The sequence below is a fragment of the Anabrus simplex genome, chromosome 3 (genome assembly GCF_040414725.1).
Source record: "Anabrus simplex isolate iqAnaSimp1 chromosome 3, ASM4041472v1, whole genome shotgun sequence".
Taxonomy (NCBI): domain Eukaryota; kingdom Metazoa; phylum Arthropoda; class Insecta; order Orthoptera; family Tettigoniidae; genus Anabrus; species Anabrus simplex.
The window spans coordinates 270,899,285-270,917,853 of record NC_090267.1 but is presented as its reverse complement, the minus strand read 5'-3'; the positions used below and the strand labels follow the sequence as shown (position 1 = coordinate 270,917,853).

Sequence of the window (18,569 nt, the reverse complement as noted above, 5' to 3'; positions counted from 1 at the left end):
TTTCATTTTCACGCCCTTCGTGGCCCTTGTCTCCCTTTACCGATATCTTCATTTTTCGAAGTGTCGGACCTCTTCCTCTTTTTTCCTCGGTTTAGTGTTATATAGAAGATATCTACCCATTTGTACTTCCTCTAATAGCAATAATCACCACCACCACCACCACCCTCTAATAAACGTTCCCCAACCTTTTCTTTATCATCTCCCATTCATCTATCAATTACTACGGCATGTTGTTTCGAGCTGAACCTCACATTGCAATTTTCTTTTATTATTTCTTCCTATTTTTAATATATTTTTATTTGGCTTTATTCTTTTTAATGTTTTATATTATTCTCAAACTTATATATCTACTTTGAATTTGACGAAATTAAATCCTACACTGTTTTCCTAAGACTTCAATTACGTCACCTTTTACTCTTCGGCCTGAGAAACAAATGCCTACAAGACCTGTCTAGCAACGACTCTACATAAGTGCATACTTGACCTGCTTGTGAACTTCATCTATATTTGTTTTCGGCGCAAGACAATGATGTTTTGTTTACTCTCTTGACTGCGATCATTGTGTTTTGGACATTAACTGAATTGCTACGATATGAATCAATGTTAATTTTTTGCCTGTGTTCAATGTATTAGTTGTTTTAAGATCTTTATATCTTGCCCTACTTTACTATTTGGCTGATGATGACACTTGTAATGTGTCGAAAACGGTCCCAATAAACAAGTTGCGACTTCTTTTTAGTTCAACTTACAACGAAGTATTGAAAGGTGGATCCTTCTAATATTGTACATCTTCTTACAGTTACCTTTATTTAAACATTCAAACATAACATGAACTTCTTACAAACGTAAACGACCACTCTGTTTCGTCCATGGCACAAATAAAGCCAATAAATAGAACATAACAGTGGATACAGTAACATAGTCTCTATCCAATGTGGTACAAGGAAACACAATACAGTACAGTAGGTGCAGCTTATAAATCTCATATTTTGTCCCGTATTGGCTCAACACAACTAAGGTAATGTTACAAGGAGATTTCTTCCTTCCAATACTTGTACAATTTCTTATAGCTAGTTTATTGTTTATATCTAAGTGTGATACTAAATAGAACATGTTTCGTTCCAATTTTGGAACATCTTCAGCTAGAAGATTCAAAGATTTAACAAAAATTGACAGGACAATAAAATATATATGATGATTACGATGAGATAAAATGTTCATTCATGTTGGGTTAAAATTTTCCAACAAGTCAATGTCCAAGTTAACGAATAAAATTGGCATAAGGGATCTTCTTTTTAGGCTGGAGAAGTATATACTTGTTGAGTCTTGAAGATAAACTTAAGAATACAAAAGATTTTCTAACTTATGATTGTCAGGGGAACTCTTGAGAACAACCATAGTGGAAGTTGAATTTGAAGTTAGAATGTTGTGATAAGTCTGAAACATGAAGAAATTAAGTAAGAAGGGAGATATTTTAAAGGAAAAAAACCTTGTAAGAATGAATGTTGGTCAGATGTATAAGGATATATTAAATTGTTTACCTCGGTCGTGCTGTGTTTAGCGTCCTCGCTTACGCCGTGTCGCCAACTGATTAAATTCTGTATGTGTGTGAGGAGCTTGTGGTAGGCGAGGGGAAGCGGAAGGAGAAGTAGGGGGAGTACGGATAGCAAGGGAACGATTACAAAGAGGTTGTAAAATTCAATATTCATTGACTTGGCCCTCAATGAACGACTTAAACGCACTCTACAGTGTGATGGCAGTAGTGACAGACCTGTAGCTTAGATCTTTTCCAACAGAACAAAGATGGCCTAGGCCACCATAACTCAATTGGTACAGCAACCAACGCGAAATCAGGAGGTTGTGGGTTCAGAAACCACTGGTGTCCGGTTTGCCATTTTTGTTCTGTACTTAACATCTCTTCAACACGTACTAAATGTATGTAACGCGACCTAATAGGTTGAACGCCTGTTTCGATTACAATGCGGTCATGAAAATTCAATATTCATTGATTTGGCTTTCAATGGGCGACTTAAACACACTCTACAGTGTGATGGCAGTAGTGCCAGACCTGTAGCTTAGATCCTTTCCAACATAACAAAGATGGCCTCGGCCACCATAGCTCAAATGGTAGAGCAACTGACGCGAAATGGGGAGGTTATGGGTTCGGATCCCAATGGTGTCCGGTTGGCCATTTTTGTTATGTACTTAACATCTCTTCAACACGTACTAAATGTACGTAACATGACTCAATAGGTTGAAAGTCTGTTTCGATTACAATGCGGTTGTGAATATTAATATAATAGTCATTTTCAATCCCGTATTCAAAGCCTTTCTAAATTGAACAAACAAAGAGAGTCATATGCAAAGGTTAGGAACATACAGTATGACTTGATCTGTGATTTGTTCGTTCCTTTTTAAGGAGAGTTTGCAACTCACGAGAAAACATGTCTTATTCCCAAAATATTGCATGTGCACCGGTTGTCTTTTGTGTATTCAATGTGAAAAAAAAAGTCATTAAGTTAACCTGATTTCAAAAACTAAGCCCAAGAAGAAAGTGTTAGATCAATCAACATGAACATTATGAATTGTTCCTTGCTACTTTGTAGGCATAAATTATACATAATTTTTAACCAGGTTTGTAATCTCACAGTATGAATATCATTTATCGATTAATGCACTCTTCAGATATGTAAGATACTTCATGTTATCTACTATTTCTTCATCCAGCCTAAATATTTTACCACCAAGCACATTTCTCTCTATTTAGCATGGTCTACAGCATCTTCCTTGTTGGCAGTGGCCACTTGCAGGTCTTCCTTAATTTGATCAAGCCATCGTTTCTTGGATCAACCCCGTAATCCCTTGCCTGTATGCTGAGTTGCAATGAACTTTTTGACACTGTGTCCTCTGCTCTATAGTACATGCCCGTACCATCTCAGGCAAGCTTCCTGGATTTTCTCAGATTATGGTATATCACGAATCTTTCTCACTTTGACACTAGTGACATAGGCAAGTCTTGTTAAGCCAATGGACCAGAGCAGCATCTTCATCTCCACAGTGTTCAGCAAATTCTCACATTTGTTGGTTACTGGCAAACATTCAGCTCTATAGAATAACACAGGTCTGATCATAGACAGTAGATTTTGAACTTCAGTCGTACAGGAATCTTCCAATTGGATAAACCCCAATCATCCACCGTCATTTTCTTCAGGCTGCATGCATTTGCACTTCTCTGAAATCTCCATCTGACATTACATATGAGCCTATGAACTTAAATCAAGATACCTTAAGTTGTCGTCCATCAATTTGGAAATGTTCAATTTCATTCCATATGCACAAAGGTGGTCGTTCCAGGATTGCGTTTACTGTTCTATGCCTTGGCATGTTTCTCTCGCCAACACAATATCATCAACATGGATTTGGATATCTGCTGTTACAATATCCATGCAAAGAAAAGGTGCCAAAAGTGAGCCGTAGAGAACACTACCATTAACATTGAAAGGAGACGAATTTCCTGCTGCACATCTTACTTTACTGGTGACATTTTGGTAAAGAAGCTGCATACACTGGATGTAAGCTCCTGGTACTCCATGCGCTCTTACAGATTGCCATAGGAGTTCATGGGGCACTCAATCAAAAACTTTTTCCAAGTCCGAGAACGCAAGATGTAGCAATTTTCTCTTCTCCTGATGTCTCTCCATAAGCAGTCTTACTGTATGGATAGCATACCTGATACCATAGCTCCTGATGAAGTCACAATGATATTTAGCGACTACAGTAATTTTGTGAAGGCGTTTGTTACATTTAATGTGTGACATAGTAATCAGACAGGCCTGCAGTTGACGCAACATTACCATTGTGTTTCTAAATATTTACCGTAATGCTTGTAAGCCATGCTTTGGGTAACTACCATATTTCGATGATTGGACTGTAATGTGTTGTAAGAATTCCTATTCTTCTTTGCCCCATTATTTTCCAAACATCAGCAGGCATGTCATCTGGAAAACGGACTTTCTTATTTTTCATCTGTCACACTGCAGCCCCTCCACAGTTGTGATCCATGGTATAAGCCCAAGTACTGGCTGATAAATGGGTATGGGTGGGTGTGGGTTCTCCTTGTTTATTTTTTTTAAAGTGATCCTTCCAACATTAAAGGATTTTCCTTGGCTCACATAATAACAGGTGGTTCTCATGTTTCATGTGTATGACATATCCAATATCTTAGGTTGCCAGATGTCTAGACGGGGTTAATATTTATAACTCTTTACAGCTCCCTCTGGCATGTCCAGCCGGTCATACATCTCCTGATACTGAGCAGTCTTTACTTTTGCTGTTATTTTTTGAGCTCTGTAGTTTGAAAGGTGGTTAAGGTCTCCAGTCTGTTGCCATTTCTTATAAGCTGCTTTCTGAATCTCGTCGTTTCACCACCATATTTGTCTGTCTGTAAACTGACAATGTGGTTCTACTGGGCAAGGATGCTGCTGAACTTCGGGACATGCTCCAGCTGATCAGTGATAGTTTTGGGCTGGAGGTAAACAGGAAAGAAACAAATCTAATGATTGTCGATGGGGCTGATACACTCCAATTGCAAAATTTGCCACCATAAACTGAATTTGTTAATGAAAGCATCAACCTTGGATCATTAATTTCTAAACATGGCAACTGTGAGAGATAAAGTGGGGTATAGCATTTGCCCCAAACAAAGTGGTCAGCCTTGTGAAGATATGGTGTCATAAATAGATAAGTGAATCAGACGTAGAACAGCAATTAGACGGTTGAGCCAGATTAAATGCTTCACCAGAATATCTTTACAGACCTCTACCAGAGAAGCTGAAGATCGGCTGAAATGAAGAGGGATAGTCAGGAGATGTAACTAAGTCACAGGATAACGATTCCTTAGCTATGAGGATAACCAAGTTAAAAGAAGAAACTGTCTGCTAAGGTATATTATCGTGAGAATGTTGTAAGTGCATTTCTTGATGTTGTCAGTTATGCTATCTCGCATGGTGGCTGGTGGCAGCATATTATTACTCCACTCAATGCCTGTTATTCGTTCTTGTAAGAGTTTACCATATTAATTTAATTTCCACCATTTTATGAAGTCAGTACTTGTTCTTCGTAGTTTCTGTAGTGTTCATTGTGGGAGTGCTGAGTCGCGAACCATTAGTCGATGCTGTGGAGTAATGTTATCAGACAAAATGACATCTTCATCAAATATTTTCTAATTACATCTGCTACCCTTTCAAAATTAATGAACATCTGAAATGGTGAAGCTGGAAGTTGTTATGATTTGGTATGTAATGAATAATATTATTTCATACATTCCTTAATATAGTTCAAATAATTTCACCATTTCCTCCTTCACTTGAATACATTACACCCTCCACCACATAAATTCTGTTATAAGATATAACATGGCTATGAGAGATGCCAGTTGATGCCACTGCATAAGAAGTTAACCAGCCTTCAGTAGAAACAAATCAAAAAGTGCAAAAGCATAATTTGTTAAAACCATACAATGTCGATCCATTTAGAGACCATGTAATCTATCGGCCTAAATCTATTATATCTGTGATATTATCGTTTTCTCTGCATTAAATTTACTGGGACATTGTACATAAGAGTGACACTCGAGTACGTTTATTATATTCTGGAATCATCATCTTGAAACATATTTTGCTCGAACAATTACAGTGGCATGAAGAACTCACAATAAATGTGCCATTAGTCAAACAAGTGACATCATATTATACAAAACCAATCTGTGAAGTGCGTTATCAGTCATCACATTGTAAACAGCCACTACAAGAAACACTAAAGCCAAGGAAAATGAAATACATTGCTCACAGCAAGCCATCAGTTAATCACTCTTCATACTAACACCTGTGTTCATCAGGGACCTTATTCTTGATGTTGGCATGAGTGAGCATGCCAGAATCTAAACACGCTCGTACTAGATACATGTGGGTTAGTGTTCAGAAACTCACGAATAAGATTTTAGTTCCTGTAGTAAATGGATGTGTCATTCGAATACATATGCTGGTCAACTAGAGTGCATAGAAACAAATGCCCGAATGACACAATCCCCTCTTTGTAGAATTTTTTAATGATAATTTCACTTTTCCATAATAATTTCTTCTTAATAGTGAGGCAAAATCCATAATTATAGGCAATCCATTACAATTAGCAACTCTATGTTATACAATTTACATGGGTAGCTTTTACAACAATGGGCATTTCAAAAGGAACATTAAGAAGATAAAACCCAACAAAATTAAATGTGGCACAGCTGAAGGGTCCCTTATCTCACCATTGCTGTTTAATTTAGCAATCAATACTGTAATACAAAATCTCACTGACCATGACATATGCTAACGTTATGGCTATATTTTATCTGATTATCTACTGCCGTTATCATTTGCTTTCGCAGATGACCTAGTCATACTCAGCAAAACCAAAAGTGATGCTACTACTTCGTTAAATTTAGCCAAAAGCAGTTTTGCAGAAATTGGTTTACATATCCATCCTCTTAAAAGCAAATCTATAATCCTGAAGAAAGGAAAATTAGCTGAAGGAAACATTACTACACTCTAAGGATCAATAATCCCATCGATAAAAACAAACAATGAACTAATCAAATATTTTGGAATCGACTTCAACAACGAAATTTCTCTTGACAGACAAACTATTAAGCACAGTAACTTCTGACTTTATCTGGTAAAAGCAAAACTACCTCTTTTTTTTTTTTTTTGCTTTACGTCGCACCGACACAGATAGGTCTTATGGCAACGATGGGACAGGGAAGGGCTGGGAGTGGGAAGGAAGCGGCCGTGGCCTTAATTAAGGTACGGCCCCAGCATTTACCTGGTGTGAAAATGGGAAACCATGGAAAACCATCTTCAGGGCTGCCGACAGTGGGGTTCGAACCTACTATCTCCCGAATACTGGATACTGGCCGCACTTAAGCGACTGCAGCTATCGAGCTCGGTAGCAAAACTTCTAAAACCAGAGCAAAAGATCAAGATTATTAATGAGTTTATTTGGCCGAGTTTGATCTATCCTCTAGAATGCGCCTCTCTGACAACTGTCAAATGCCTTTCTTAAAGATTTGGACAAAATTATTAGAAGTTCTCTAAAAGAAATAATGATGCTGCAAGATTATAATCTAAATTCGATGCTGTATAGTGCCAGAAAAGTCCAAGGGATGGGAATAATTTGCGCAGAATGGGAAGCTAGTATACAGCATTATAACATTTGTGATCACTTTTTCCATATTCAGGATGTTCATCTACAATATGTAAGGAAGTTACCTGAAGAACAATATATGGCACTCCACAGAAATGACATACAAAAAGAAAGTCTTCCCCCGAAGATTGATGGAAGAAAACTATGGGAAATTACGAGAAATCGATTCTTTCAGTCGTTGTGCCAGTTACCACATAAAGGAAAGGGAGTAGTGTTATATTCAGACTGCTGGAAAGCAAACTCATGGATGACTCATAGATCACTCTGTCCTCTTCTGAATACATAAACGCAGTGAAGATGTCATACAACCTCACCGCAGTCAGATCGGTTCCCGGAAGGTCATTCAGCATAACCCGTTGTCACCAAAATGGCTGCAACAAGACAGAAACCCTTGGACATGTGTTGGGATTCTGCTGAAGCACTGAGCTAATGCGCAACCATCGCCACCACCATGTAAGAATGTTGATTGCTCAATCCATGAGATCGAGTGGTTGGGAGGTACACGATGAGGTTCACTGCATCTCTGCCAATGACTCTAATCAGAGGGCTGACATCACAGCCGTCAACAGAAAGGAACTGATGGTCTTAGATCCCACCATTTGCTTTGAAAGAGGCTCAAATCAAGCTCGGGATGTGGACCTAGAAAAGCAACCTATTTATGTTCCGTGCTTGCCTTACCTGTCAGCAAAATATAAAATACCTATCGATCAGTGGATTGTCAGAAGCCTGCTATTTGGAGCAAGAGGCACCCTCCCTAGTCAGACATCAAGCTTACTACAAAATTTGAACGTTTCCTTTGGTAAAATAGAAAAAATAGTAATACAGACACTGAGGGACTATCTACAAATCATCCATTTCTATACCTGAGAACAAGATCAAAATTCCTCCCCCATTACCCCTGGAAAAAAGAAGATACCAGCATTAACAACTAAATTTCCACTTTCTGATTGTATTTAAACTCCAATGAAGTTGTAACCTTGACTGCATTCCAGATCTGAATGGCCACCCTCACTGGAGGACAGACTATTTATTTATTTATTTATTTGTTTATTTATTTATTTCACTATTTCTCCTCTCTCTTATTTTATTTTTGGTTTAATGAGAACAGGGCAATTATAAATCAATGGGGGAGAGCTAATATCTACGAAGATTTAATTTTACTATCAAGCAAAGACCTGGCATTACATTATTGGTAAGAGTAAATTGTAAGCTACACCACACTCAAACTAATACAATACTAGATACATCACACGCCTCATTTAGTGCCATATTCAAGCAGTTAGCGAAAGTATATCTATCTTTATCATTCACTCTCCTTCACTGCCATGTGCGCTCACTCTATCCATCTCTATATCTCTCTCGAAGTACTACTCCCTGCGTAGGATTTGTGTCGTGTTACGTCACGTCTACACATCAGTCTCACTCGATCATTCCACTCGTGCCCTGTCTTAAATTGAAAGCTTAACTTTCACATGCCAAGTCATTTCTCTGTGTTTTTCCTGGTTTTTCAGAAAATGTATACCCTGTCACAAAACAGTTAACAACTTACTATTGTGCTCAAAGGAGAACAAATTATGTAAAAGGTTTTCAGTCTCCTGTAAATAATTAAAACAATAAAGATCAGACAAAATAGTTATAGTACCTCTTAACAGGCCGGATTTGCTTTGGAAAATTATTTTGAAGCATAACCTGCCAGAATATGTGGAACATCAGGGTGAAGAGAGTATTTGGTAGGTTGGAGGAATCTTGATAAATACCCAAAATCACTAGGATAGTGTTCATATACCAACAGACCAAGAATAAAGAGTGAAGGTGCACTCTTGTTTAGATATAAAGAAGTAGCGTCAAACGGGGCGATTTTGGACACAGAGGTGGTTTCGGACAGCATGGTAGATTCGTCGTATTTTGTCGCATAGCAACGAGCCGCCGGTGCTTTGCACTTCCGTGCGCGTTTTAGTTTGACCTCAAGGTTGTTTCCCGTGTTCTGTGCTTTTTATTACGAATCGACTTCATACATTGGAAAATTTCCCGTGTACACTGGCATTGTTGAAAGTTCATGCATTATCATTAAGTGGATACTTTCGATTGTCGCTGCCAGAAGGAATGCATTATAACTATGGTTCTTAGTGAGATCAACTGACTGAAGTGTTTATGAACGATTGCTGTGGAATTTTGGTGTGATTTGGTGAAAAAGTGTTATACGCACATTTTACTGAAAATTGAAAGCAGTCTGGGTGATTTCGGACAATGCCTAGAAATTATAAGAGGCAGAAAGGAGCTGCTTCGAGGAGTAATTACGAACCAAAATTAGAAAAAGCCGTACGTGATATTAAAAGTGGCAAGTTGTCTTATAGGAAAGCATTTGATTTCTATGGTATGCCTTGGTCCACGCTACAAAATAAAGTGCGGAATGTAATCCAAAAAATGGGAAGACACCCCATTCTAAATGAGGAAGAAGGAAATGCTCAAGGAAGCTCGTCACCCTCCGGCCATGCTCCAACCCAACACGACCTGCTACTTCCCTCCGACTCCGCAAAAAAATGTTATTGCTGGGAAGTCGATTTTTGGCCGTGACTTCTGCCGAGATTAAAGCAGTACAGAAACAAGTGATGGCGCTGTGAGCAGCAGTGAAAATGAATGCGATGAAACATACAATGAATGTAATGACGTTCTGGTGTTGCAAGAAGAGGCTTTCCTTGTTGCAGGTTATAAATACAAGTTGAGGAACAAATAGCATACAGGCAGTAGTTTGGCCTGGCCTGAAATAAAGGGATGTGGATGTCAAATACTTGCGCCCATATAAAACAGCAGAAAGGTGTTTGTGTTCCCTAACATCCCTGCTGAGTATGCAATAGCTAAGGAACAAATTTCGAAAATACTTCCAGTCCAAATTGAGAATAGAGGAATGTTTATATTCAAAGAAAACATATTTTAGATTTATAGGCCGTGCCAACTACATGTTCATTGTATCGACCTTTTTTTGCTCTGAAATTTGTATTGTTTGCAAGAAAAATGATTAAGATTTCTCAGTAGGATCTCTGTGCAGTTTATAACTATTAATATTTCAATTTAGACCAGAAAACTTTACATTTAACTTGTCAGAAAAAAAGATCGTTCAGTAACACATTACATTTATCATTACAATGATTTTAACCAGCTAACCATATTCTGGATACCCTCAGAACACTTTAAATATCACAAAACTAAAGCGAAAAGAAAGAAGAATTGAAATAGAGGACTATTCATGTCCGAAATCACCTAATACGGTTTGAAACTTCGGACAGCGGTTTAAAATGCATGTGCGTCCGAAATCACCCCGAAGTATGGAGTGAATTCGGACACTACTTTTTGTTTTCTCAGGAAAACCTGCGTTGGCGTATATTTGTTGTTTGTACGGTATTGCATTAATTGGATATGTTCCTCATTACTAGGATGATAAACACTACAGTTTAAGATTCCCTTCATGAGTTAAGATGAAAATAACCTCAAAACCGTCCGAAATCATCCCGTTTGACGGCACACCACAAATTATGCCAACACTTTTGAAGAAATAAATTATGGGAGACTGTTATACTACAAGCAATACATTACCTAAGAGTGCCCATGGCTTTGTTGAAAGGGTTTGCCCGTCGTGAGACTTCGGGAGTTAGTGTACCACTGGTGCCCTGGGTGTGGTCCTCTGCTGCTAGTAGGAGTGAGTCTATACTAAGACTACTATCTGACATTCCCCAAGCAGAGCCCTGGCGTAATACAGCTAATGGGGTTGCTGCAACTAGTGCTGAAAGATACCGCTCCTGCTCTACAGAGGATGTAGATTCTGAGGTAGAGACAGCTGAAAATGAAGAACAAATATCAATATATCTTGCAAGCAACATAAAAATTAAACACATAAAATTATTGAGAAGTAGGCATTCATAATGAACGTGAAAGTAAGAATTTGCCAATGAGAAAACAGAACAGGTGAAGATTTATACTCTACAGCTGATTTAAAATGTCTGCCTGTGGTCAGAGCAAAACTGGTAATGTACCGGTACATACACTGACATAAACCAATTTCTTTTTACTTTCCTTCACAATTTAATTAATGTAAAATTGATATCTGTATGTTAGCTTTCAACACTGCATCTTCGTATGATAGAGTTTTCTTGTCATGAAAGCAGAGGTGAATCTGATAAATTGCAACTAGCTCTTTCGTCCAATGATGCCACTGTGTGACTATAAATATCTGAACAGCAGTGTGTTCTGAATGGCTTATTTTTTACACTCCACATAAACTTAAGCATAGAAGCTTAGACCTTGCAAGCTTCTTTGTAAACTTTTAATTGAACATTTAATTCTATGTTTACGCAATCCATTGTGAACGTTTCCATCATATTACACAGCATCTAGTTTTTATGTTTACGTTATATTTACATTTAATTTTTTGTTTGAGAATGGGGCCTAAGATAGAGAAAAATTGTTCAATGTTTACAAATTGGACTGTATATACTAGTGAAAGGAATGAAAGTCTTTCATATGCTTAAAAGTAAAATCTACAGCAAAGGGCAACTTTCCTATTATCTGTAAGTTGGAATTTGGTAAAATATTTTCTAATATTTGTGATTCATCATTTAGATATCTGTAGTCAAGCCCTAGTTACAGAGCCATAAAAAATAGCCTGATAACTAGTCCTGTGAATTGGGATGTCAGCTGCCATGGAATAAAAGAGGGCTGCTCAGAAATATTCTGAATCATGGTCCTCCTTGTGCTCAGACAGTTACAACTACTCAATTCAACATGGGCTGGTAAGCCATAAGAGTGAAGAATTCTTACTCTATGTAAAAGAAAGGCTAGCACCCTGCTTCACTGAAATATACTGAGCAATCAGCTGACACAGTAGGTAATTTTAGAAGATAGGAAAGGATAGGATAGGGAGGTAAAGGAGGAATAGTTCAGGGTGGGTTAGGTGGATGGGTTATTGGAGGTAGAAAATGTGGGTAGGAACTGTGTAAGTCATGGAAAATTGAATTCGGGTTTAGAAATTTAGTATTTTTGAGAAGAATTAGGAAGTCGAATAGAATATTGGGTTTTTCAGAAATGTCGTTTGAATTGAATTTAGGGTTGAAGTATTGGTCAAGGTGAATAAAACAATTTTCAGTTGTGTTTAAAAGGGGGCCTTTGTTAATAATTTTAAGTATTTTTTATGTCCTATTGCAGAGAATCTGTTGTATTTAATGGCACTGATATGTTCGGAGTATCCGATATTAAAGTTACATCCAGTCTGTCCAATGTATGAGGCGCTGCAGTAGTTACATTTGAATCTGTATACTCCAGATTTAGAAAAAGCATTAGATTTATTTAATGATTTAGAGTTCTGTAATATATCAAGATTTCTGTTATTGGTTCTAAAATAAATGTTCATGTTGTGTTTTTTAAGAACGTTGGTTATTTTATAAGCATCTTGTTAAAGTAAACGTGGAAAATGCAGTGGCTTTGGTTTGTCTTTTGTTAACGTGGTTTTAGGACGGTGTTTGAATTTGTTTATCCTTAAATACATAGTGGAAACACTCAATGAAGTTCCAATCTGTAATGGAAAAAAATGAGGTTGTGTGAGAAACTTGGGCTGATTAGTAAAAAGTGTAAAATGAGTATGAAGAGACTTTGAACCTACGGTACTTAATAGGTGGTTGTCCTCTCAAAACGCCCTGGCCTTTTCAAAGTTAACGGTCCCGTTCTTATTATCATGTCTATTGTTGGCTCAGCTGTGTTTGCGAGGATGGGAGGAGTGGAGGGAGAAGGAGGGGGTGCAGGGCTGAGGGGGAGAGGGTGGGGTGGGGAAGGGGGGAGTGGTGGTGAGTAGGAGAGATGGAGGCGGGGTTTATTTTTATTATAGAAGTTCTGACAAATATATGGAATAATGTTTCAAGTAGAATGTTCTTTTTTTTCATTGATTTCATTTAAATTGTGAGAGGGGTTCATAAACTGATCTAAATCAATGTGGATGCTCTCGAGAATGTTGAGCAAGGTGCCTTTTTGCTAATAATGCAAGATCTTAAGATCTCTATCAATTGATGTGTATTCGTGGCTGAATGCTTTATGATGTTCACCCATACCTGAAAAACCCTCCAACTTGAGAGCATTGCGATGTTTGGTATATCTTATGACAAAATTGTGGTCTGTTTGACCTACATAACTGGAATTACAGGACTGGCATTCTAATTTGTAAACTCTGGAGTTCAAGTATCTATTATTAAGATTATTATTGTTATTGCTGACAGTGTGTGGATTGAAAATGAGTTTGGAGTTGGTGTGGGAGGTTCTAAACGCTATTTTAATGTTGCATTTTTGAAGATATTAGAAATTTGGTAAATGCTACTATTATAGGAAGTGAAAGTGGAAAACTTCTCTTTAGGAGCAGAATCTTTTTCTAGGGTAGTCCTGGGCCTGCTCTTATATCTATTGATGATTCTGCTGATGAAGGTTCTACTGAAACCGTTCTGTTCTGCAATATTGTAAATAGTGTTAATTTCTTTTTTTTTTTATAATTCTTGCGAGATAAAGGAACAGTTAATGCTGTGAGTACCATCCTATTGTAAGCTGCTTTCTTATGTATGTCTGGGTGCACGGAAGTTTGTTGGATGGTACTGTTGGTGTGGGTGGGTTTCCTGTATATATTAAAGGATAAAGTGTTGTTGCAGTTGTGCATAATTACATAATTAATTTATTAAGGGCATTATTTTTCTGACTCTATGGTGTATTTTATATGTGGGTCAATGGAGTTGAGTAATTCAAGTACTGTATTGCTGTTAGTAACACGGGAGTCTAAAATAACAAATGTGCCATCTACATAGCATGTCCAGTGTTGAATGCCATTAATCTTACCAATGATATGAGAATGTTCTAAATGATCGATGTAAATACCCGCAAAGATCCCTGAAGCTGGTGAACCCATGGAAAGATCTATCTGTTTTTCACCTGGCATATTGTCTCCTCTCAAACTTGGATTCTCAAGTTTTTTTTCACTCCCCTCCTAGCCATTCATGATGATGGTGACTCTGCAAAGACAGACTGTCAGTCGTGAATTTTCAACACAGTGATTTCATCCTGGTTTTTGAATTTTATCGAACTGCAAAATGTTTAGACGAAGAGGTCCGCAACCTCACTATAAGCACTTATTGTTAGTTTCCGTCTGTATTTTTTTTTCTTCTTCTTAGGTTTAACACACTTCTTAGATTCAATTACAGTAGAAGTCCGCTATAGCGAGTATGGCATATAACGAGAACTCCGTCATAGCGACGACTTTTTTCTGTCCCTTCAAAATTCCTATATTAAACCGTGTATCGTCCTTCGTTACAGCGAAAACCCTATCACTAAATACAAAGTATGTTACAAGTGTTTATTTATATATCCACCTATTCAATACAAAGAGATCTTTTTAGAAATTAAATATTATTATAAAATGTTAAGGGACATGTTTCGCCCATATTAACGGCATCATCAGCCTCAAATTCAAACCTGTATGGTGAAAAATCAGGATCCTGATTGCTCTTACAAGCCATAAAAAGAGGATATCATTATAGGTGTCAGTCTAAACATACAACATATTAGAATGTCCTTGGCTAAAATTGCAGTATCAAGCTGCATGTCATAAGTTCACATGAATATACTTTCCGGAGCGTTGAAAAACTTGTTGGGGTAGGGCAGTAAACAGCTCAGTCTTTATAATGAAACAGAAATGTGCCTCCTTGAAGACGATAAGAAAAAGCAAAGCTGATACACTGTTACAGATGTCAATATCGTATGTTGTGATAAGACAACAGATCTCTTAAATGGCTGCCTATAGTCTATTTAACTGGCTGAAGGAGTGAAAGTCGAATGTGTTATGATAACAGTCTTCCTTACGTAATTGTGGGAGCAAGGAAAAAGCATTCGGTTGTCTATAGATGTATTTATCTTATTTGAAGGACGAAAGTCGAAGCTTTATCAACGTTGATAGAGCTCTTTGGTGTGAAGTCTGTAACAAGAGGAGAGTGAATGCTTAGGAAGGTATTTTTGAAGAGAATGTGGGTTTAAAGAAAGGTAAAACATGGAAAATGTATAAAAACACTTACCCTTTCGTCTGTGAAGATGTGAATCAGTTATGGAAAGGTTAGTTAAAAAAAAATAACGTTATGTGTAGGTTCATTTATTTCTTTGACTGTTAAAGCAGTTGCTATGGTAGCGTTGAATGACTGACACTTGTACTTCTGGTATTGTATCGATGTGAGATTGGCGGAGGAGGGTGTGGTTGAGGGGAGGGGGTAGGCGGAGCGTTAAGTTTATGTGTTGTTGGTTGCGAGAGATTTACATGGTCGGACAGGGAGGGAGTCGTGTTGGGTTGCGGGAGAATTGTGGGGGCGGGCATGAAGGGAGTCAAGTTAGTTAAAGTAGTGGAGGTTCTAGAAGATGTTAACTTAAGATTTTTAAGAATGTAGTTATGTTTTGAATTTAGAGTTTGCAATAATTTGGGTAAACTTTCGTATAATGGATTCTTGACTTCAATTAAATCATTGAGGTTTAGATTTTAGTTGTAGTGTTGGTCCAAAAATATATAGATGGTTTCAAGTTCATTCATCAACTTTCCTTTGTCTACTCTTTTAATAATTGTGAGGTCTCTTTCTGTTGTTGTGAAGTGATGTCCTGTTTCTTTCATATGGGAGCTCATTGCTGAAAATGTATTGTGCTTAATGGCATTATAGTGTTCTAAGTACCTAGTCTGAAAACTCCGGCCTGTTTGACCAATATAAGAGGCGTTGCATTGCGTGCATGTGAGCCTGTATATGCCTGATCCTGAGTAAATGTTTTTGCTTGAATTGACTGTGTTGTGATTAAAAAATAATTTTTGGTTAGTGTTTGTTGTTCTAAAAGCTATACTGGTATTTTTGTTTTTTATTGGGTTCAAGATCTGGTGAACGTTTGGATTGTTGTAGGTGAAGGTAACGAATTTGGATTTTTTGGGCTTGTCAGGGATGAGGTTTGTTGTTAATTTGAATTTGACCTTATTTATTAAACGGTTAATCATTTAAGGTTTATATCCATTGATTTTTGCTAAATCCTTTATATAATTTAGTTCTGTTTGAAGGTTCTTGGGTGTTAGAGGGATTTTTAAAGCTCTGTAAATTAAACTGTTAAATATGGCCAATTTATGGGAGTTAGGATGTAAAGAAGTATTTTTAATTGTTAATGGGGTGTGAGTAGGTTTTCTGTAAATTTTAAAATCGAAGTTGCCATTAATATGAGTTACTGTGAGATCTAGGAAATTTAAGGATCCACTGACTTCATCTTCCTTGATGAATTTAATATTTTGGTCTAGGTTGTTTAAATAATTTAAAATATTGGTACTGTTATTGAGATCTTTATTTATTATTACGAATGTGTCGTCTACATACCTAAGCCATAAGCTAAGGCCTTTTATTTTATTTATTATTTTATGATGTTCTAAAGAATCTAAATAGATGTCAGCTAAGATGCCTGATAAGGGATCACCAATAGCTAGGCCATCATGGTGGTAAATTTTACCATTAAAGGTGAAATAGTTGTTTTTTAGCACAAAATTTAGGATTTTTATGAATTCTTCTAACTCAAGCTTGCTGAGGTTGCTGTGTTTTGCGAGGTTGTCTTTGATAATATTTACAGTTTCCTTTGTTGGTACATTAGAATACATATTAGTAATGTCAAAAGAGCACATAATGTGTTTTGGTAGTAAGCTGAATTTTTTTAAAATTTCGCAGAAGTCTATTGAATTTTTAAAGGGGGATTTATTGTTGAACCTGTAATGTCTTTTTAGAAAATAGTGGATATATTTTGAGGTTTTATATGTCGGACTAATTCTACAGTTGATGATTGGGCATATGGGTGTGTTTTTCTTACGTAATTTCTTTTTTTTTTTTTTTTCCCCAGTTTTACGTCGCACCGACACAGATAGGTCTTACGGCGACGATGGAACAGGAAAGGGCTAGGAGTGGGAAGGAAGCGACCGTGGCCTTAATTAAGGTACAGCCCCAGCATTTGCCTGGTGTGAAAATGGGAAACCATGGAAAACCATTTTCAGGGCTGCCGACAGTGGGGTTCGAACCTACTATCTCCCGAATACTGGATACTGGCCGCACTTAAGCGACTGCAGCTGTCGAGCTCGGTCTTATGTAATTTAGGCAATGCTCTGGCTGTGGGGGTTTTAGGGTTCATAAGGATTAGTTTTTGCTGTTCTTGTTCATTTAGTAAAAATGTGGAATTCTTTAATAGTGTTTTTAAATTTCGTTGGATTCTTATTGTGGAGTCTTTATTGACTATTGTGTAAGTTTCATTTGTGAAAAATTCTTCTGTTTTTTCAATGTAATCTTTCTTATCTAATAAAACAGTAGTCCCTCCTTTATCGGCTTTAGTTACTATTATGTTGTTATCTTTTACTTTGTTTTTTACCTCTTTAATTAATTTTGAATGATTGAGAATAGCGTCTTTATTTAAACCTTCAATTAGTGTTGGAAGTTTCTTTTTTATGTCGTATCTAGTGTCATTTTGTAATTCAAGAGGAAGTTTTGAAATATTCGTCTCGACTTCTGCTATGGTGGTGATAACATCGTTTACTTTTTGTGTACTAGGCCAATTGTGTTTTAAACCTTTACCTAAAAGTTCCATTTCTTTTTCTGAGCTGTTTACTGCCCTACCCCAACAAGTTTTTCAACGCTCCGGAAAGTATATTCATGTGAACTTATGACATGCAGCTTGATACTGCAATTTTAGCCAAGGACATTCTAATATGTTGTATGTTTAGACTGACACCTATAATGATATCCTCTTTTTATGGCTTGTAAGAGCAATCAGGATCCTGATTTTTCACCATACAGGTTTGAATTTGAGGCTGATGATGCCGTTAATATGGGCGAAACATGTCCCTTAACATTTTATAATAATATTTAATTTCTAAAAAGATCTTTGTATTGAATAGGTGGATATATAAATAAACACTTGTAACATACTTTGCATTTACGTACATTTCAATACGGACCTAACATGAGAATTATAACATGTAACCCTATCACTGGCGCATCCGTTATTACGAGCTATTAAGCGCGCGCGATTTTTTCCGTTACCGATATTTATGCACCCCAGCAATGATACTGCATGTGATCGATTACCTTCGGCATCACTTCCCTTTGTTGAAGCGGTTCTTCGCCTCCAGGATGGCTTATCAGGACAATCTTCTCCAGACGTCGTCGCCTTCTTCCGCTTTCCAGGCCCACCGATAGGCATCATCAAAAACATTATACGTCTCTATGATGCTGACTATGCTGTGGTCCCTACTCCGG

The 18,569-nt window shown here is 37.3% G+C and overlaps 1 protein-coding gene across 1 annotated transcript in view; it reads right to left on the bottom strand.

Moving 5' to 3' along the window:
* The window catches only part of Sbf (SET domain binding factor), an 851,001-nt gene that overhangs the window by 316,010 nt on the left and 516,422 nt on the right, over window positions 1-18,569 (bottom strand). Inside the window, exon 23 of the mRNA XM_067143032.2 lies at window positions 10,837-11,077. Coding sequence (XP_066999133.1) covers window positions 10,837-11,077 — 241 coding nt within the window. The remainder of the gene's footprint in view (window positions 1-10,836; window positions 11,078-18,569) is intronic.